This window comes from Microcebus murinus, chromosome 7 (genome assembly GCF_040939455.1).
Source record: "Microcebus murinus isolate Inina chromosome 7, M.murinus_Inina_mat1.0, whole genome shotgun sequence".
In the NCBI taxonomy this organism is placed as follows: domain Eukaryota; kingdom Metazoa; phylum Chordata; class Mammalia; order Primates; family Cheirogaleidae; genus Microcebus; species Microcebus murinus.
In genome coordinates, this window is record NC_134110.1 from 83,235,841 (window position 1) to 83,257,745 (window position 21,905).

Below are 21,905 nucleotides of genomic sequence, written 5' to 3' on the forward strand. Positions count from 1 at the left end.
AGGTTGCTGACTTTCACAAACAGGAAGAAGAATTTGATGATATGAATCCAACCTAGATACGAGGTTGTCTTATAAGATGGTTCCTTAGGTTTTGGAATCTGCAACATAGTGGCAGCCAGAATCATGAAGCACACTGACATCTGAATCTTCCTTCTTAAATTCCAGCCAGTATCTCTGGCCAATAAGCAGTGCAATAAGAAATGGAAGGCAACCCCAAAATTACTTGAGAGTACACCTCTAAACTTGTGAGATGACATTTCTTTTTTTCCTTTAGGTAGGTAATATCTTTTAATTCCTTTTAATTTCTTTTAGTTTTTAATATAAAAATTAAGTGTAGAAATATTTTTAAAAAGATCAAATTTAAGGTTTAAAAAGATAGATTTTTTGGCTAAGGACTCTGCGCTTATTTGGTATTACTAATATTTGTAATGGTTAAGAGTATGTGGCCTATTACAGTAACACATTAGTCATATTTTCAATAAAAATATATATATTTGAGTAATTACTTGAATTCATGACTTCAAGTTGAAAATGATAAGAACATGTATTAAATTTTTAAAACAATATTGCAAAATTTAAAAGAACTTATGAGACAGTATTTCTTAGAATTACATGACTTATTTAAATATAAGGATATTATTATGAATAAATCAATTAAAATACTAAAAATGAAAACTGAATACATTAAAACTATAAATGCAGTCTATGAAATTTAATTTTTAAGTGGTAATAAACATTAAATAAATGTGATTGACAAAACTTCCTATATTTATGAAGAGAACAAAAAGATTCATAAATTGAATCTAAAATATTTAGGGAAGAAACAAGAATATTAATTTTGAATATTAAAGTGACCTTTGAAAAATCTATTCTGCATGTAGAAACCACCTTCAAAGTCATAAAATGCTAAAAATAAAAATATCACACCTTGAATTTTTGGAGACAGATTTACAAATTGGTTATTGTCATGGATGCTATGATAGCAATGGTATTGGAGAAAGTATGGCATGTCCAATAGACCCTTATTTTCCTGGATAATTATGTGGTTATTTCTCATATATTTGGATAGATTGTAAAGGCATTTTACACAGAGAAGTTTTTGGTTTTGTATATACTTCAGCTTGGTCTATTTCATCTTTTTTTCTTAATCAGATTGAGAAAAGAGCTTTACAGAAGTGAGAAACGGCCATTAAAAAAAATTAAGCGATGCTAAAATTGTTTCCCCTGGAGGCAGCCAAAGGCTTCAAAACACTTCCTGGGCATGGTTGTGGTTCTGTTTTAAAACTGGTAGGTTTATGCTCATTACATAGAAATGCTTGTGAAATGGCAAATAAAGGGAACAGGGATGAATATACAGGACCCCATGTTAAACCAGCCAGGAAGGCAGCACTGAGTGTTGGTTAGGCTGGATGGGGAAGAGAAAGAGAAAGGACTTTCATAGGAAAATGTTGGGATACTGATTGGATTAATTAAATGATATTAAAATGGTTCTACTTTGTAAGAGTAGAAGGAGAGGGTTAAAGGAACTTTATTTAAAAAAAAAAATTCCTCCACCCTCAAACAACGTAACTACAAAATATGAGACTACATTATATATACAAAAAATTTAAAATAAGATCCTAAGAATGTTTTAAGTGTTTGAAAGAAGATAATGAAGACTTTCCTTAGATAAGATGAGAACTATCTTTCATGTAGGTTTCTTTATCTATGAAGATATGATGTAAGGTACACTTTTTTTAGGTGCTCTAAACTGAATCATTGCCAAAATCATAAATATCTTAAAAACAAACACATTTTAAAAAGCCCTCTCTTTCACCCTTTTCCTATCCCAACTACTATGCCTTTCTTCTCCTTCCTTTTGCAAACAAATTCCTTGATAGAGGAAATTTCCAGCTTTTCTTCTCCATTCTCTCTTGAGCCCACCTCAGGCAGGTTTTCCACCCCATCCCCACTCTACCCAAAGTGCTCTCTCTGAGGTCACCAAAGGTCATTTCCTGGTCATCACCTTACTTGGTCCATCAACAGTTTCTGGGATTTCCAATCACTTGTTCCTCTTGGACATGCTTCTATCCCTTCATTCCATGACTCCATACTTGCCTTGTTTCTCTCTGGCTGCTGCATCTCCACCTCTTTGCTGATTCCTCCTCATCTTCCAAACACTCCCCACCCCCAACTTCCTTTTTTTTTTTTTTTCTTTTCTGTTTTATTTACATTTCCTGCCTCAGTAACCTCATCCAGTCTTATGGATTGAAATATCACTTACATGTTGATGTTGTTACTCCAAATTATATCTGTCAGCTGAATTCCAGACTAATTTATTCACCTGCCTACTTTAAACCTCACTTAACATATCCAAAATTAAGCTCCAGACATTTGCAACCTTACCGCATCCATCCAAATCAGCTGCTCCTGTAGTCTTCCTCCTATCAGTGAATGAAAATGCCCTTCCTCTGGTTCAGGGGTTAGCTATTTATGACAAGTGGGCCATATCTGTCCCATTGCCTGTGACCTATTGTTTACAGCTGTTTCCCTGCTGCAAAAGCAGAGTTAAGTAGTTGCAACATAGACCATAGGCCTGAAAGGCTGAACATATTTACTGTCTGTCTGGTCCTTTACAGAAAAAAATTTACCAACTGCTTTTCTTTTTGCTCAGGCCAAAATTCTAGTAGAGTTCTCTTTACCCTTTTTTTCATAATCCATATCTGCTCAGTCAGATCTTGTTGACCTTACCTTCAAAATACAGTATATCCAGAAGATATCCACTGATCACTACCACTATTGCCAACACCTTGACCAATGCCACCCTCATTTGTTATCTGGATTATTGAAAAAGGCTCTTAAATGAGGGAATGGTCAATATAACCTTACTGTATAAATGAATGAAGGAATAGATAAAATAAAAGTAGTCACAATTTCTTAAAAATACATTGTTGAGCAGGGAATCAAGGAAAGAAATTTCTAATGCTTTGACTCTATGTGGGGTTAAATGTGCACTGGAAAAATGTCCCATGCTTTGGAACAGCAAAATTCTATATAACATAATCAAACTCAAAGATTGGCTTGGGAGGATGGTCTGGAAATGAAAATGAGAAAAGCAGTATAGGGTATAAGATGACACGTGGCAACTATGGCTTGACTTCTGGACAGTTATATTAAAAAGAAGGAGAGAGACTCAGAAACCAGCAGAAGTCACCCTACCTGAAGAGCTTACCCCTCTCCAACCTATTGCTGACAGGTAGAAAGTGGGCCCTAGACCTTACCATTCCTGGGGATAATCTAGAAACCCTAATTATGCGTGAAATCTATCAACTTTCACATTTTGCAAAATAATTTTTACACATGGGAAACTCTGTACTTCAACACTATGCACAGCAAACTAAACATGCCTGCTGAGAGTTATGACCCTCTGCTGTAAATTGTCACAGTTATGCTTACACTGATGGGCTTTCTTCCCTCTTAATATCCGCAGGTGGTGGCAGGAAGGAATGACTATGGAATTACCTTTGCCCCAAACTCCCTTACAAACGAATTTACCGAATAGTGACTGCTGCTTTGCCCTTAACAACTAAAAATGCAAGAAATGCAAATTTCCAGATTAAACAATATAACCCTAGACAATTCATTCATTTAGGTAGCTAGTAAATGAATTATTTATGGAAAGGCGCTGGGTGCTTTGAATTAAACAGCAGGACTGACATGACTCTACCTTAAAGTTTCAGGGAGAGACAGACAATAAATGCTACCAAACAAATAAGTGAATAATTGCAAATTATTTTACATTATACAAGTACCTTATTTTATATACAGGTGCATATATAATGTATATAATGCATGATATAAAGAAGCTCCAAAGAGTCATGTGCTACTTAAAATTTTGCTTCTTTTGAAGTTTTCTTAGTCAATCAAGCACATTCCCAGTGAGGGTCATTCCATGTTGTAGATATCTGTAGCTTTCCCCTAGGGCCCACATAGTTTCTAAAGGGAGGAGCTGAATGAATTGTCCAGTGAAAATAAGTGATAATATGGAAGTTATCCCTGTAATAACTCTTTTTTTGTTTGTTTTAACCTATTCTTTCAGTATACAGTCTCTTGACAAATGCATTGATATTTGAGCTACATAATATTTTCCTCAACTCAGTTTTGGGACCTGAACCATGACTTTAAAGTATATTTTAGAGTTCTTTTCAGGGAAATAACTCCGGAATCTCCTAAGGAACTTTTGAGAAGGCAGGTGTCTAGCCTAATCCTGGATCTGTGAAATCAAATTTGCAGGGTTGGAGACTTTGCATGTGGACTTGGCAAAGTGGTTCTGTGCACAGGGGAATTCTAAATGGCTTTATTAATGGGGATATCAGATGCAACATGTGGGAGAAATATTTAGGTAACTTCCTGAAAAACCAAATCTTCAAAAAGAAAAAAAAAATTTGTTTAAAGTAAAGCAATCCTTTCCATGACTACCACATCAAATCTGCATTTAAAATATATCCATAATACCTACAAGCAACTTAGTTTCCAAGAACGTAAATCATCAGGAGAATATGCCTGCTGAATCTGCCCAGATAATTTTAGGCTGTGTCCACAGATGGAGAGTAATTGGAGAGTAATTTGCTGCACTGGTCAGGTGACACAAATTCCAGGCAATCTTGCTGTCAGAGGAATACACACATATTGGAACCCAACCAGGGAGGACAACCCGTGAGAGGCATTCTTTGCTCAGAGCCACCCAGCTTCCAGTTCCCAAGATGATCTAATTGGCGCTGTTCATGTGCGCCTGCGTGGAGTGAGGGCTGGGCGGGGAGGCCCTTGATGTTCCATTTTCTAACCACACAATTTGAAGAAATCAAAAAATCATGTATCTTTGGGCAGCCTCCCCTGATAGCCTGAGTTGGCAACACTCTGGATGGGAGAGATGATACGTGTAGGTGTTTAGCACAACCAGCTGGAGGCTGAGAGAGGGCTTATTGACTGGGAGTCAAAGGTTGATGACATAGATAGACGTTTTCTTCCCTCTTACTATCCATTCTAGGACTTGACCCTCTATCTTAGTGCAGAGGTTTTATGTGTATGGTTTCCAAGGGTAGAAAGAGCACAGGGAGAAAGATTTGATTAATTCAGTGTTGTCCTCAGATGAAATGCACGTAGAGAAATTCTCCATCCACAGGCTCAAGGACAGCAGAGAGGAACACATGAAGGGGAGCACATAATGTACCGTCCTTTAAAACATGGGCTTGTTGTCAGAACCGCATTCTTATCACTTTGATTTACTTGCTCTGTGACCTTGGGGAAATTATTTATGCCCTCCAAACTTCAGATTCCCTGTCTCTAAAGGAGGAAAATCATCCCCATGTTCTAAGACTTGCGAGAGATAGGGGAAACAGCGACTCATGAGCAGTTAGCACGGCCCTAGCAAGGAAAGGGGGTGCTTAATGACAACTATTATTATTGTCAGGGATTTGGGGATGTGGTGGAGTCAGTGAACTAGAAGGTTGCCTAAAATGGGAAGCAGTGAGGTGCATTTTTGATCACATTATCTGCCTGCCTGAATTTAAGAGACATCAAGCGTTAACCTCAACTAAGCCAGCAATCAGATAAAGTGAAAACGGATAAAGCCTGAAGCAACTAAATAGTCAGAAATAGAATTGTGAGGAGAAAATAAGGAGCTTATTTACAGACAGGGGAAGCTGAAAATCAGAGATTTTAGAAGTTTTCAAACTTATTCATTCCCCTCCTTAGAACCCTCTTTAATATATGTTTTATCTTTAAATTTTAAGACCATTCATTGATGGATTCCGGCAATAGTCCCCCTTTTCAAGGAAATATAATACCCACCAGCTATCATTTAATATTGGAATTGTGAGCCGGGAAGACATTCTCATGTGTGGTTAATTTTTCTTCACCAACTCAAAGTAACAATGTTCTAAGAACTGATTTCTAGATTGCTGAGCTATCCTGTGATACACATGCAAGCCCATATCTTGCCATTGCCCACTTGGTCAGAAGAATTCAAATGCCTTTCCGCCTACCTACTGCCTGCTGAAAACATGATCTCCCTGGAATGCAGAGACAGATTTGGTAGAATGTTCATATTTAACTAAATTATTAAATGTGAATTTGATGCACTTTGTAGTAGGAAAAAAGAGTGTGCCCTTAAGTAACATTTTTGGACTGTTTCAATTTGGAGTATGTGGTGTGAAATTTTAAGAGGTTTCATGAAAAGTTCAGTCTAAAAACAACACAACTTGTTGGACATTTTCCCATATTCATGTAAAAAAAAAAAAAAAGAAATGCTTTGGTACCTGACCTCAGCTGCTATGGATAACATAAACTAGAAGCATTCAAATCTCATCCCTCCAAACCTCAGAGCAAGATGTATTTTATGCCACATATTTTTCTTGATCATTTAAAAACTGTTATTTTTTTTATCTTCCTTGCTCCCTCCCACACAATCCTTCAGAAAGTCTCATAGACAAGCAAACATGTCAAGTTCATAACTACCTAATGGCCATTTGCTGGTTATTAAATGTTTTTCAGATATACTAAATCCATGACAGCATACAAGCCAGACTAGTCAACTTCTATTCTGATGTCCTTTGACTGGTTTCCAAGAACACCTTATCCTGAGTGTGTCAGGAGGACTACGTAGGCCTGGTACTACTTAGGGTTCTGAAACAAATTTTGGATTAGTGATGGCTATGTCTCAGCACCTACTCTCCATCCACCCCCCCAAAAAGTTACATTTTCTTGCAAAAATTCTTGAGTAGATTTCCAGACATAAAATCATCCATCCATGCTGTCTCTATGACACTAGCCTACCTCTTTTATGCCAAGTGGTCCATTTTAAGTACCAAAGGATATTCTCATCCAAAATTATTTGCAGTAGAAGAATGTTCTCTCCCACACTCTAGCTACTCTTTTCAACATGCATAGGTATGTGCCTGGGTAATAAACCTTCAGCCTCTTAAAGGCTTCCTGAATTCTGCTCTTTATTTTGGGTTTTCTAACTCAGAGAAACTTAATTGTCCCTGCCAGAAATGCAGGCATCCTCCTTGACTTGACATCATATAAATCCTCATTCAACCTCAGCATATAAATCACTTACTCCTCCCACTGATTTGCACCTTAAATATTCACAGCTCTAATTCCCTTTGTCATATCCCTATTGCATTAAAATTAGCTGAGGTTTCAATTTTTTCCCACCCAGGCCATCCTAATGGCCTCTGGACTGCATCCTGCCTTTACCCTGCCTCCCCCTCTGACACCTGCCTCACCCTCTGGCCAGAAGGACCTTTCTGAAATGCGAATGTGATTACATAACTTCCCTGCTTAAAGTCTTCAATGACTTTCCTTGATCTTAGGATAACGTTCATGCAAGTTTCTGGGAGCTTTCTTCCACTTCATCAAATATCACTGTTTCTTTTATACCCTAAATCCAAACCACACAGAAGTTTCACCCATGCCTGAGTGTATGTACAATGTACCTTCTTAGAACACCCTCCTGTACCTACTATTCATTCCCATCTTCCTTACCTCCCTCCTGTATAACTTGTATTTATTTTTCATATTTAACATTTAAAATCATTCCTTCTGGAAGCTTTCCCTGCCCTCCTACCCCTAGTCCAAGTCTGGGCTAGGTCTTCCCATGTGATCCGAAAGCACCTGCATTTATTCTAGCTCAGCACTCAGCATGCTGCCTTGCCCACCGTTAACAGTGCTTCCCATTGAATCCCTCACCGCGGTGCCGGGCACGTGAACAAATATTGTAGAATGAGTGACTGGCTATTGAACAGCTCTTGCCCACCAGAGCACCACAGTCATACACTCTAACCAGAAAAAGTTAGAAGACCTCATTTGGTTGTTCCACAAATAGTTACTGAGTATTCTCTGTGGGGCAGATTTGATGCTAGGTTCTATAAATACCCAGCAGGAACAAAATAACAATATTTTTCTACACCGTGGCATGTAGTCAAGTATCAATTGCCACCAAACAGCAATGTTGAACACTAGGAAATATGGTCACCATATATGTGGCCTACCTGTGATTCACGGCACTTCTACCCGCCACCTGATGGTGAGGTTTTGGGCCATACTGCATTAATGTTTTCACATTTGCACGTCTTAGAACAGGTATGGGAAATGGTAAGAAACAAAACGTTCTTACCTTCAGCTGGCCCCATATGTGGAGGGCTGAACAAAAAGGCAAGAACCTCCAAGGTCACTACCTTCTCCGTTCAAAGACAAGTCATCCCAAGCAGCACACGTGCCACCTGGAAGAAAATTCCTACAAAACGTGCCCAGCCTTCATTTGAAGCCAAGACACTGAGGAGGTTCTCAGTCCAGGAGAGCAGGAATGCAGAGTTCTGAACGTGCTGGAGAAATGCCCCCCGCTGTCAGCAACTCTGCTCAGCCCGCTGCTCACTGACAGCGGCGCCCAGGAGGCCTTCCAGCGCTCACGAAAGCATGCACTGAAGAGGTTTAGATTAGACACATCAAATTTCTCATGTTTATAACAAGAAAATTGAGTTATCCTTCCCAAATAAGAGGAAATGTGCCATGTGGGACAATATATGGCTGCATTAAAGTATGTATATACTTTAATATATATTAAATATAGTATGAGTATAAATGAGTATGTGGACACTCACTGTAAGTGTTTATCCAACTACTGAATAATAGAAAAACAAAACGTTTACATTATCCACATTCTCCGCCACATGAAGCCCAAATAAACAAAACCAGCTTTTTCTTTATTCCTAAGTCATAAATTATCACTCCAGGCAAGTGGTTTATTGGCACTTTCCAAGGGTGGATTCATCTGTTCTCCATTCACTCATTCAAGTCATGTTTTCTGTCACATTGCTAGCAGGGCCATGACTTGGTAGCCAGTATTTTTTTTTCTCTTTTCCAGAAAAGTGTACAAAGCCTTATTCCTTTAGCTCTGCAAATAATATTTGCAGCATTAAATACGTACATAAATAAAATAGGCTATTATGACCAATATAGCTATTTTTGTCTTCTTGAAATTGCATTACACACTGTCTTTCAGTTTTAAGGTGATCGGTTCATTCTCATCATTATCTGTACTGTCTGTGAAGACTGCTCTCTCACGCACACAGTTCAGTGCATTGCTCCTGCCGGTCACTGTGTGTAGGTGCAGCTGCACTTCCTCCTTCTGCCTGAAGGAGTGGCATTGCTGACTCAGTGGCCACCACCTCTCTGGCCACTTTCACTGCCAATATCAGCTCCAGCAACTGCCAGGGTCATCCTTCTAAAATGTACCTCTGACCCTCCCTAGATCCTTCACAGTCTCCCTAATTGCTTTTGTATTAAGGGATCCTCAATATTTTCCCAAATGCCTCAAGCATGTGGCTAAAGTATACTGGTTTTTTTCTCTCCCAGTGATTTTGTTCATGCATTGCTTTGCCTGCTGTAACAGCCAAGCCTGCCCTTCCTGAGCATAAAGCTCCTCCTCCAAAGAGCCTTTCATGGTTTGCCAACCAGAGATTATTGCTTCCTTCTCCGACTCCTTCATGGTATTTCTCTGTCCTTCTTTTATGACATCAGTCTTATACAGCAGAGTATTATACTGAATTATATGCTTAGTGGTTTTGTTTTTACTGTATTGTTTATACTTTAAAGACAAAGGGGTTTTTTGTTGTTATTTTGGATCTCTTTCTCTCGTGGAGGAATCTCAAAGTTTTTAAAATTAATTTATTCAATTGACTTGAATTCAGAGAACATCCTACAAATTTTACTCTATGTGTGGGTCTTGTAATTTCATTCTTTTGGAGATAATTCTTATTCTAAGAAACTTAGTGTGGTTTGTGGTTTAGAGTCGTGGTTTAAGCCATCTTTAGGAAGAATAAAAAACAGCTGGTATCCAAGGAACTCTGGAAATTAGTCAACAAATTAATTGTAGAACAGAAGCCAAGAGTGAAGAAGTTTCACTTGCATACTTTAAGTTCTGTCTATATTATTATTTCTGTGAAAAGATACTGTTTTAGGAAATTAAATATGTCAAATAATGTTTTGTTTTGTTTTCTTTTTACTAAAAGTATGGACAATGCATCCAAAGAAAATACTATAGAACCAAAATATGAACGCCAATACCCTAGTGTTCAAATTGCTTTTGCTTTATTTAGTCAAGTCTATACTATTTAATATAATCCAGTACTTAAGGAGGTTAAAATTAATCTGGAGGGATTTTTTTTTGTTTCAAGTGTGTGGGATAAAATATTGTTATAAATGATGAGAAAAACTTCTATGAAAATATTTATAATAATATCAAAATTGATGCTACTTATAACATAGAACAATTCACAAGGATTTCAACTAAATTCAACAAATAATGGTTGATCATCACCTATGTCCAAGAAATTCCCCATGAAAATAAGAGACTCAAAGACAAATAAACATAGACTTAGCATCCTGAAAGCTCAAATTTAGGAAGTTTGTAAGAAATGTACAAATAACCGTAAGTTAAGAGATGGGAGCAATATGACAGACATCAGGGCTGCCCTAGTTCAAAAGGAGGAGAAATCACACATGGTTGTGGGTATAACAAGCATTCTGATATCAAAAACTTGAATGATAGGATTATAAATAAAAGAATAGTTTATTCTTTTATTTATAGGAGGAGACTTTGGGGAGAGAGAAATCAGCATGGTCAAAGGCTCAGAGACTTGCAGATGAAAAGGATTAGAAATCAGGTTAGTGCCATGAGAAGAAGCCCTGAGCCAAAGGCCATCTTCATTGGTTCCCTTGGGTGACATCACTCACTGAGGAGGATAATTTGAAAATGTGGTTGGTGACTCAGAGCACAAATATTTGTGAGGTTGTCATAGTGAGGGGTGTCCTATAGTTTTGAGGTTCATAGAACAGGTTGGGAACAGTACTAGCTTTCAAATGCTCACAATCTAAATCAATGTTAAACAAGTTAAACTGCAGGCAAACTGCATCTGTATTTTTCACGTAGCCTAGAGAATTAAAGTCGCTGGCAAGTCCCTGCTCCAGCCCAAAGCCACCTGTTATATTGCACTTCCCTCCAAGTTCCTCTGGGTCTTCATGAGGGATCTTGATTAACTATTTCCAGTGGCCAAATTACTCAAAAAGTCCTTCTGAGTTATGATTTCACTAAAATGAGCACATTTTTCTCAATGAACTAATCAATTTTCTCCTGCCTCCAATCCTTTGTCCTGGGTCCTGCCTCTGCCTCTGTCCCCTAGCCTGTGGGTGTGGCTCTCTCCCTCACTTTCCTCCAGGCCTTTCCCAGGGAGCTCTTCTCAGACACCTAGCAAATATCAAAACATCACCACAGCCCTCTTCATGTTTCTTCATAATCTTTTCAACCTCTAACACCTGTGTAATGTATTTATTTGTCTGATTTATTGTCTGATTCCTCACCCAGGAGACCCAGGATGTCTATGTTAGTTGTGAATGTATTCACAGTGCTTAGAATAGTGCCTAATATATAGTAAATGCTCAATAAATCTTAAATGAATAAATACATGTGTGAATGATGTACATGCATGATATTTACGTGAGTATTTGAAACAGTCCCTATTTTACTTTATAGCACTTACTGTTCTGACTGCTCTTTCTCATTACTTTTACTGCATCAAGGAAGATTTATGAAGCACTTCCTATATAATCATCATTGTATCTAGTCCTTAGAAATCATATATACTGGTTCTGATGTTTAGGAAGAAAATAATGAGAAAGGAATAATAAATAGAGTATGAATACTATAGGATTTAGCTGGTACTTTAAGGGAAGAAACAAAGATACTCTGACATCTTTAGGGGTTTCCCCCAATGGGTCATTTGCTACATTTAGCAAATGAAAGAATGTTCTACAATAAAGCATGGGCTTTGGAATTGCACAGATCTAAATTCCAATTCCAGCTACACCACTTATTATCCATACCTCATACTCCCAGTCATTAACTTCTCTGGGTCTAAGTGATTTCATTTTTTAAATGAAGATCACAATCTTAACCTCACATGGAGAATGTGAACTATCAAATGAGATCATCTATGGAAACAATTAGTCAAGTCCTTGGCATGTAGGAGCAATTAAATAAATGCATGTGGAATGAATTAATTTTTGATAAGTGGGGAAAATATAACTAGAAAAATTTGGCTTTTTGTCAACCTATTTCTGCTGTGTTGTACCCACCTATACCTTTACTCATGGTGGTCCCTCTGTCTTCAATATAATAAAAAGAGTGAATTGCATTATTTATTGATTAATTACTATGTATACTGTTATTTTGCAGAGAAGGAAATTGGGCTTAGTTAGATACACTAAGTAACTTGCAAAAGCCCACGTGGTAAGCGGAAGAGTTAGAATTTGCACCCAGAGGAGCTTGCCTCCAAAGCTAGCCCAGCAGTCTTGGTCCTCATCTTAGTCTGCGGAGCAATGTGATGGCTGCAAAGTCCCTAAATTCGTGGTCAAGACATTATGATTATCTAAGCTTACATAGAACCTTATGCATGTTTCTTTCCTAACTTATAGTAATTTCTTAAACTTATTTGTTTCTCTTCTTTTCACATGCCTACATCACATCACCTTCTAGAACCATCTCTTCTATGTAACTCTTTCTATTTTTAGATCTTGAATGGGTTTTCACTGAACACGTTTCACAAGAGGTTCAAAGAAACCCATAAAAACTAATGTTTGTTGAACATGTATTTAGCTATGGGCTCTGGTCTGATTACTCCTCAATTGATGTATTCATCACGACAACTCTACATAATAGATACTATTTTTACCTTCATGTTAAGGATGATGAAAATGAAATGCAATAAGGTAATGAGTTCACACAGCTTATACTTCAGGACTAGGATTTGGACTCAAGCATTTAGATTCCAGAGCCCATATTCTTGATCATGAGATTATATTGGCCCTCATACACCAGGACAGATTTGGTCATTTATTTTTTCATAAATCTTATGAAAATACATTTTTATAGAGTCTAAATTGTACTTCTAAAGAAAAAAGAAAAAAATTATACTTCTATGAACTTTGAAGTGCAATTATTTGGCAAGTTTATTTTTCCTATGACACTGGCATCTGCAACTAGTCAAACTTAAAAATCTCATTTATATAAAATAGATTAATCTACAATCTCATAGAAATTCCAAATTTTAGTACAGCACCTATAAAATTGTTAGTGGTATCAGTCCGTTCCCCCTATTCCAATTTGGAAACACCATGTTGGTGATCTTCATTGCCTTAAACAGGCTCCAACCTGTGATCTTGTAAGATGCTGGATTTTAAATCTTAACCTTGCATAAACTCAAAACCAAAAATAAACTTTAACACGACTTTTTTCTTTCAATACCAACTCAATTTTTTTTTTTTTACTTTCTAAGTAAAATGATTTAAACATAGTCTATTTTTAAGAGAGAGCAAAGAATGTGTTCTCAGTAAGTTGGAACACTGTGCAAGTGCACTGGCTTCACTGTTATCTGAAGGACAAAGCATTAAATCACAAGGAGGGGAAAGCCAGCATGTTCTCTTAGAATACAAATAGATTAGCGTCAGGAAGAGCTTTGTCCAAGAAAGGGAAAAGACACCTACCCAGAGAATAAATCATGCACATGAAACCTATAATTTTAAGAAATATTTTCAAGAAATGTTTTAGCTGATGATTATGACTGCTAGATAAAGAAAGCACAGATTTAAAGTTCCAGTGAAATTTTTTTTTCAAAAAGTGGACCTTAAAAATTTTGGTCAAAGTACCCCACTTTTTATCTATGTTCCTTATATAAGACACGATTCACCAGTGGTTTTGGAGCTCACAGAAGAAAAGTCTATACAAGATTCTCTCTTTGTGTCCTCTGTTTCTTTCTCTGTGTCTATTTCTATCTATCTCTCTCCCTCTAATTCTATGACAGTACTTAACATTATTAGGCATATAAGAACCTTCCCTGAGTCGAAATGTGTAAGAAACCCATATCCCTGGACATATAAACACTCGTGGTCCCTTCAGGTTTCTCTAACATACAATTTAAAGCGCTCTCTCTCAGAACTCAAAGAAAAATATTTCTTCTTACCATATATTCCATGTTTGCAGCCGGTGGGAACACTTTGCCCCGAACTTGATTATGATAATCAAGGATAGCGATCATGTCATTCTGCGAAATGTAGCGCTTCCGCCTGGCTTTGGGGATATCCGCAGAATCTAGTTGCGCTTTCAGAGCTGCTTCAATATCAGTGAAATTATTGGTTGGCGGGGATGAGTCAGTGGAATTGAGTAAGACGACGGTGCTTGCTTCACAGAGAAGGGAGAACAGGAGCGCGCTGCTGACGGCAGAGATTGCTATCATTTTGAGGGGTGGAGAAGAAGAGGCCACCGAGTTTACTTTGCTTTAAAGCAGAAAGGTAGAGTTAGGGTCTATGAAGACAAAAAATAGGGCCAGAGGGTATGAATTTACAAAGTTATCATTTGGGAGCATTGCTTGATTTGACTTTCTCCAAAAATCCATACAAATGTTGAACTCAAGCTTAGGAGATAACCTATAGTATTCGTTTTGTTTGGTGTTACGAGGCAGACCCGTAAGAGGAACTTTCTATAACTAGAGAAAAATAAACAGCATGATCACTAACCCTAAAATGAATGTGAACCATTTGCCCCAAATGCCTGCACCACAAAATGCATTGCTGCATATTTATTTGCAGTGGGAAATCTTTAGGAACTGAAGTTCACCTGGACAGTGAAGAGGAAAAGATGCATTACAGGTAACAACAGAGAATGTACTGACAATGTCTCCCAGACATATAGGTACACCAAAGTGACAGAATACATACAAAAAAGTTATAGTAATCCAATCTCATTTCTTTTAAAAAAATTGTGAGCTACTTTAAAATCAATGCATGCAATATAAACTTGTTGAGCTAAATAGCTTACCTCTGCACAATGCCAAAATGAATATATTGTTCTTCCAAAAATGTAAAGTTCTTTGCTATGTTGTAGCATGAACTCTTGTAAGAGGAGTGTGTCTTATTACAAACTCTCAGAGAGCAAAACTCTGCAAGGTTTGAATGCTGCTGGCTACGGGAGTAGCTAACAGCTTTTATATGTCACAGTGTGCAACGTCCAGAAAGGGCAGTCTTTCTTAGGGTCTCTCTTAGCCAAAATCAAAGGGGAGGGGTTTGGGATAGAAAAAACAGCGATTGGGTGGCAACCTTTTTTATGTGGGTGGTGAGGAAATTGAGTCACACCCACAGCTTACAAAGTGCAAACCATAAAAGACAAACTCTCTTTTCTCTGGGCTTCCACCTTTTCTGAGTGGTTAATTTTTCTCATTTAATGCTTTCTAGTTCCTGGTTCCCATACAAAAAGAAAAAAGGGAAAAAAAATAGACCGTGGGTTCTTGAAAACACAGACGGCTTAGTAATAAGCAGTACATTTTTTTTTTTTGAGACAGTAAATGACATGGGAGCTAAAAAGAGCAAACTGATATTAAATCAAGAGATCAGCTCACACAGTTAATCTGGGTGGCCACAACTATGATTCAAGAGGGATGCCAGCCAACCAGCAGTAGCCAAACTATAGCGTATGATATTAGGATGATAGATGCTCAAGTGGTTGTACTCTGTCTCCATGGGGTTTATTTCTCTAATTTATCTATTTATCCCTCTCCTGTTTCACCTCCTCTCCTTTTTTTCCTTTCTCTATAGAGTGAGGTCAGCAAATTACTTGCTTTTTACCTGCTTTGTATAAGATGTGAATAAAGGAGCTGATGGCAAATGACAGCAGCCAAGATAACATCTGTTTCAGGTTTAGAAGCATATAGTTGAAATTTTAAGCAGAGAATAGCTCAGCCTCTCAGGAAGCATATTGGAGGGCACAGCAGAGAAGCCATGAAGAATTTAATAGCAGCTGCAGCTGCCAACAGTCAGATGTGTCTTATTAGGAGGATGTCGTTGGGCGAAATCAGTGTCAGGCAAAGCAAACGCCCAAGATTATGAATATTAAGTCCCCTTGTATTGAAAGGACCTTCAATGTGTGTATGCCATGTGTCATAATCTCATTAACAAAATGTGGATCCTTTACAGTCAGTAGCAGTAGGAATCCTGGAAAACCCACACTTTTCAGTTGAGAAAATTACTTAACATACACTGACTTTTCCAGTTTGCTAACTTGATTGTCTCCCACATGTTCAGCAGGAGAAGTACTATGTGAATTTACAGTCATCAAAAATGATGGTCATGTGGCCCACTGGACAAGGAGCCAAGTTTCCTAGGATGTATTCCCAGATGGGTCACCAGCAATATGTGTGGCCTGATGCACACTGTTTAACTCTTCACTGGTGCATCCAAAAATGGGAGAGAAAAGGTGCATGTTCTATGGTGAGACAGACTTCATCACATCGCTTTTAAGAGGACAAAAAGGTGTTTGAAACCAGAGTGCCACTGACATTCAAAATACAGCACCGAGACAACGACTTAGCAATAACATGTGTGAGAGTTCAGGTTCGATATATTTTAGTGAATACAAAACACCTAACTAAAGTGAAATCATTTGAGGAGAGATCTCAAGTTGCAATATTGGGAGCTTTGAACAAGGAATTAATTAACACAGTAAAACTGAAAAGGCGAAAGCAGGCAATATAAGCACAGGAGGGAAACAGGAATAGTATGACACATCAGAGCAACTGATGGAAAACATGATTGCTCACAGCTACAGATTTTTAACAACAGGAGCTGTCCAACTAAGGGTCCTTCCCCTTAAGAAAGTACTCATGGAAGCTTGAATGAATCTCAAAGGTGCTGTTTTAAGGATTTCTGAATCAAATAGGACCTTAGATGAGATACTCTCTGTGGGCCCTCCAGCCGTAAGATCCATAGACCGTTAGCAAAATTAGTGCCAGCAAAGATTAGCCTCTACTTTCTACATATCTCCGATAGATGCCCAGCATATAGGAAACTAAAGGACCGAAGAGCAGACATGAGCCTTTCTTTCTCCAGAGTGGCTGAGTTCTTGCTTAGAACATCAGAAAAATCAACCACTGTATTCAAGATTATACTCTTTGTCATGTACACAAAGAGATATTGTCCACCTCTTGGGGTCTAATTTAAAAGACTTCCATAGGGATAAAAATGTGATCCATGTCCCAGAAACTTGTCCAAGCCATAAATGGATTTCCTCTAAGTGGAGGAAGTAGAGGGATGGAGGAGGAGAAAGAGAAAGAAGGAATTTCTAAACAGAAGATCACCTCTTCGAGTCCAATTACATAAAGGCAGAGCAGATAGTTGCCTAATCCTGAGACCCTGAGGCAAGTCAATAATTTCAGATGTCTTTCAGCGCACATACATTACGGTGTGGAATTTTTGGACCATTAAAGAAACCCACAAGGCAATGGAATTATAAAAGAAATGACCTGTAGGAGGAGGGTTAAGAATTCTACTTCCAAACAGACATTATTGCCAGAAGTATTTTAAATGCTTTGGAAATAATTTTAATTCTAAAATACTTGCAAAATTAAGAGGCATCCATCCAAGTTGTCAGTAAGAGAACTATTAATGAACAACTAACAATGAGGTGGTTCTTTATGAGATCTCCCCATGAGAAAGACCGTTGACATGTTTTGAAATCTTTAGGAAACTGCTTGCCAACAGAGGCAGAAATGGAATGTGGTTGTATTACTGAAAAGAAATGCATGTACAATTGGTAGCATCTTGAAACCTGTGAGAAAATGGTTGTGATTTTAAAATTGAAATCAGATACATTATAAACTTTCCAGAATGGTACACCTACTTAAGCAAAGGTACTTTGGTGTGCGCAAGTGTATGTGTATGTGTATGTGTATGTATATGTATGCATGTGGCTATAGTCTAAATCCTTTCTAATCAAAAGGTGTTCCAGGGTCTGGTAGCATTGAAATCACCTGGGAACTTGTTGGAAATGCAGAATTTCTGGTCCCATTCCAAGACCCACTAAATTACAATCTTCATTTTATCAAGATCCTGGAATGATTCATATGCACATTAAAGTTAGAAAAGTACTTTCTAAATCACTTTGTTATTAGAGACACAGAGACACAACCTACTACACACATGCCCGTTGAATAAACTACTGTAGAAGTCCATCTATCTAGTAATATGGGGAGAATGAGGGACAATAGAGGTATACACAAGTGTCTTAGAAGAGGAAAACACAAGTCAATATCTATTTGATAAGGGGAAAAAGATGACTGGGAAAAGAACCTACATACAGCATCTTACAAAGAAGTGATTTAGTCATGGTCTGAGCCTTTGTAAGATTACAGCATAAACCCTACCTGTGAGTTAATGTATGTTAATTCATCACAAGGCTGTTGAAACAATGGAATGCAGTATATGTGAAAAGGCTTATGAAGTGTGGCATGCCATAAATAAAAACTATTATTTTATTTTTTCATTCCCAAGACAGAGGCCCAAATCATCCGTAGCTCCTAACTCTTTCTCAGCTTGTTTTATATATCCAATAACTCTGGAAAACATGTGGATTTTTATATCTGAAATGTTTTACCAGTCTGCCTTTTCTTTTATCATTATCATGGCTGCTTAAAGTTACTCAATTATAAGGAACGACGGTGATCCAGCACCTCTTATATTTTCCTGGCTAGAATTTGAGCCCATCCTCCCAAGTGAGGTGTCACAAGAATGGAAGAATAGGCTCCACACTTACTCGCCATCAAATTGGCACTGACTTATCAACACTAAGCTGCTCACATGGTAGTGATATTCTTTAGGGATTGGGGAGTTGTGGGTGGGTAAGCTCTGAACTAATGGACTTGGTGAGCATTGTAGGGGGGAAAAGGCATGCATCAAATCATGGTTTGGGTGTGGCAAAGTCATAACATGTAACCAAAATGTTTGTACCCCCATAATATCCTGAAATAAATAAATAAACAAAGTTGATCCCATTATCTTTTTCTAGGATTAGAACAATCATCTTCTAGCTGATATTTCTCACTTTATTGTTATCCACTATTCACATTGCCTTTTGGCTATCTTCCTAAAAACACAAACTGAATCATTTCACTCATCTGCATACAACTATATTTGCTCTTCCTTGTCCATAGGGCCAATTCAAGTGCCTTGACCTGCCTTACAAGGACCTTGAGAATATAAACCAATTTACCTTTTAAGTCTAATTGGTTGCCGCCATCCCTTTCTATTTCTCTATACCCACCACATCTTGTGCCCAACTACATTTAATCACTTCCGTTTTCCTATTAACTTCATTAAGAAGCCCATGTGTGTTTGCTCATTGAGTAGGTGGCAGCCTTCTTGCTTCTGATAATGTAATTATTAAGATAATTATGTATGTTTTTATTCAAAGCGTAGTAAATGGTCAGATGATGTTGTATTAGTTGTGTACTAATTCCCTTTAAAAAATTACTTTCTTGATAACAAGTCTCATATAGCACTGTAGAGTCATCAACATCTATAGATATTTCAGTGAGCCTTGTAAACATTTGTTTCACCAGTCTAGCCATGAATAATCCAAATTAATTAAGCATATATATGAAGTAATTCAAAGAAAGGTAGAAACCTTGCAAAAATGGTAAGGCATTTTGGTGTGAAGGGTATCAGATATTTTCATTTGTACTGTAGACAGTTCTATGTGTAATGTTGAATTTATTGGATTCAGAAAATGTACAGAATAAATGCAAAATATTTTTAAATGTTGAGTCCTCTGCTTAATATTATATATCATATAATGTTATATAATTATACATTCATATAATATCATATATTAATAATATATACTTATAATGCTAAATATCAAAATACTACATTTTTAAAATATTTGAGAAATTTTATAAAATATATGTAATATATATGTAATGCCATCTATTTGTATAATTTATTTTATTACCTAATATTGTGAAACCAAATTCAAGTATCTACATTTTAACTCACTATTATCTCTTCTTTTTATCTTTCTGACAAAAGTTAATTAGGAACTAAATATCACATAATAATATTTGTGTAATTACTCCAACTTCTAAGTGTTTATTTTTCATCAAGTAAAACAAACAAACAAAAAAACATGTTTAGTTTTTCTACACTGGAAAATTATACAAAATTAACAATTCTAAGTGTGACCAAACTTGAGATTCCTCATTGTATAACAGTTCTGAAAAACATGGTCCCAAGTAGCTTTTTAAGTCTCCAACGCAGCTTGATTCTAAAATAAACAGTTCATAATATGAAATAATAAAGGACAACTGTTCAATGGGATATTTAGTGTAAGAATAGAATAAAATTGTTTTACAGTTTTACATTCATACAAGGCCCCCAAAACTTACCATTCTATGCACTCTTTTTTGGAAAGTTGTTAAAGGATTTGCTGCAACAAAACAGAGGAGTAAACCAAGAAAGAGATAGATATGGAATCCAAGAAACAGATGCTACAACATGAGAATAAAAAATGAATAAGGAATTCCCATGATGATGGTGGAGGGAATAATCAGGGCAAAAGCTTTGAAGTATCCCAGAATGCAGTCAGTCTAGACTGGAACAGCAGCACAAAGAGCTCTACTATAGAGTGTTTCCAAGGGAAAAAAGTGAAATTGATAGGCACGAGGCACTCAGACCTATTCAGTATGGGAGGGAACTACACAAAACCACAAACCAATAATTGAGATTTATTGAGGGTCTTCTTGAAGGCTGGCTACCACAGGAATTTTTTGGAAAATAATTATTTTTTAAAAAATGAAGAAATGTGCATATTACTTGGAAATAAAAGAAAGTGATTGCTTCTGGAGAACAGAAATGTAAGTGGGAGTAAGCAACATGGGATTACTATGCTTTTTATTTTAACTTCGTAGAACTATTTGACTTAAAAAAATTCTATACATTTATAACTTGATTAACATAAAAAGTCATTAATAAAAATTAATTTGGTAAACAGCACATATTAAAATATGCTTACTGAGAAAATAAACAGATGACAGACTGGAGAGTTAGATAAAACTGAAGCCACATTTAAGTTTGCCTAGCATCTCTCTCATTGGGTTTGGTTATATTATAGAAGTTTCTCAGTGGCCGGAGCTTTCCTCTTATAGTTCAAAAGCCTTACTCCTAGAATATCCCTTCTATGTTTTAAATGGTTCTTGTTGTATTGCCTTTGAGTCTATGCTTTCATTCTCCAAGTCAATTGAGTAAATGAGGCCCTGAATTAACACGCATGTTGCTACTGCACAGTAGCAGTTGCCACTGTGGAATCATGGCCCTGGATAAAGAGAGAGTAGCCTTAACTCTTCAGTTTTCTACCCAATCCTTAGAACAGGCATATATTTTTCTCTAACTCTACTACACATCCTTCAGAAATGTTGGGTAATAAACTCAAGGCTCTTAAAAAGACCAAAGCATCCAGTGAATAGAGCAGATTCCCAAAGCTGAACTAGACTTCAATCTGGACTTCGTTGGCCCTGAAGAAGAACAAGCATGAAAGAAACTCTTGAAACAACTAGTGCATTTGTGTTGCTGTCAGCAAAATAGCCAGTTGGAGAGCTGTGTTATTCTACACTAAAAGAATTGTAGATCCATTGGGTTTTAATAGATCTGAAAACTATATAATTGAATTTATTATAATCATCTGGCTCCAGAAGGTATGCAAAATCACATTCATAGTGTGTGCATAAGAGATATGGTTACAGTGGAAAATTCTGGTATGAAATATTGGTTATATCTGCTAAAAACATAGGATTAACCAAAGGCACTTTAAAGGCAGATGATTGGAGTTGGGGTATGGTAGTTGGTGATATGATGGAGGGAAAAAGACTTAGAAATTTTGTGGTTACCCTACAGAAATGATAAGCCCTAAAGTTATACTGTAGCCTACATTTAGGATAAAGTTGATGCTGGAAAATAAGAAAAACACAATAGTGATACAAGAGTAGAAT

At 37.1% G+C, this 21,905-nt stretch overlaps 1 protein-coding gene across 3 annotated transcripts in view; it reads right to left on the reverse strand.

The window, feature by feature from the left end:
* PI15 (peptidase inhibitor 15) overlaps window positions 1-15,047 on the reverse strand; it is a 34,684-nt gene extending 19,637 nt beyond the window's left edge. Inside the window, exons 1-2 of one of the 3 annotated variants that reach the window (XM_012735349.2) lie at window positions 14,912-15,047; window positions 14,058-14,370 (exon numbers count right to left, since the gene is read on the reverse strand). In XM_012735349.2, coding sequence (XP_012590803.1) covers window positions 14,058-14,330 — 273 coding nt within the window. In that variant the 5' untranslated portion in view covers window positions 14,331-14,370; window positions 14,912-15,047. Of the gene's footprint in view, window positions 1-14,057 lie in introns of all 3 variants that reach the window. The other 2 variants (XM_012735348.2, XM_076005206.1) reach the window with 2 other exon arrangements.
* Window positions 15,048-21,905: the final 6,858 nt, after the last annotated feature.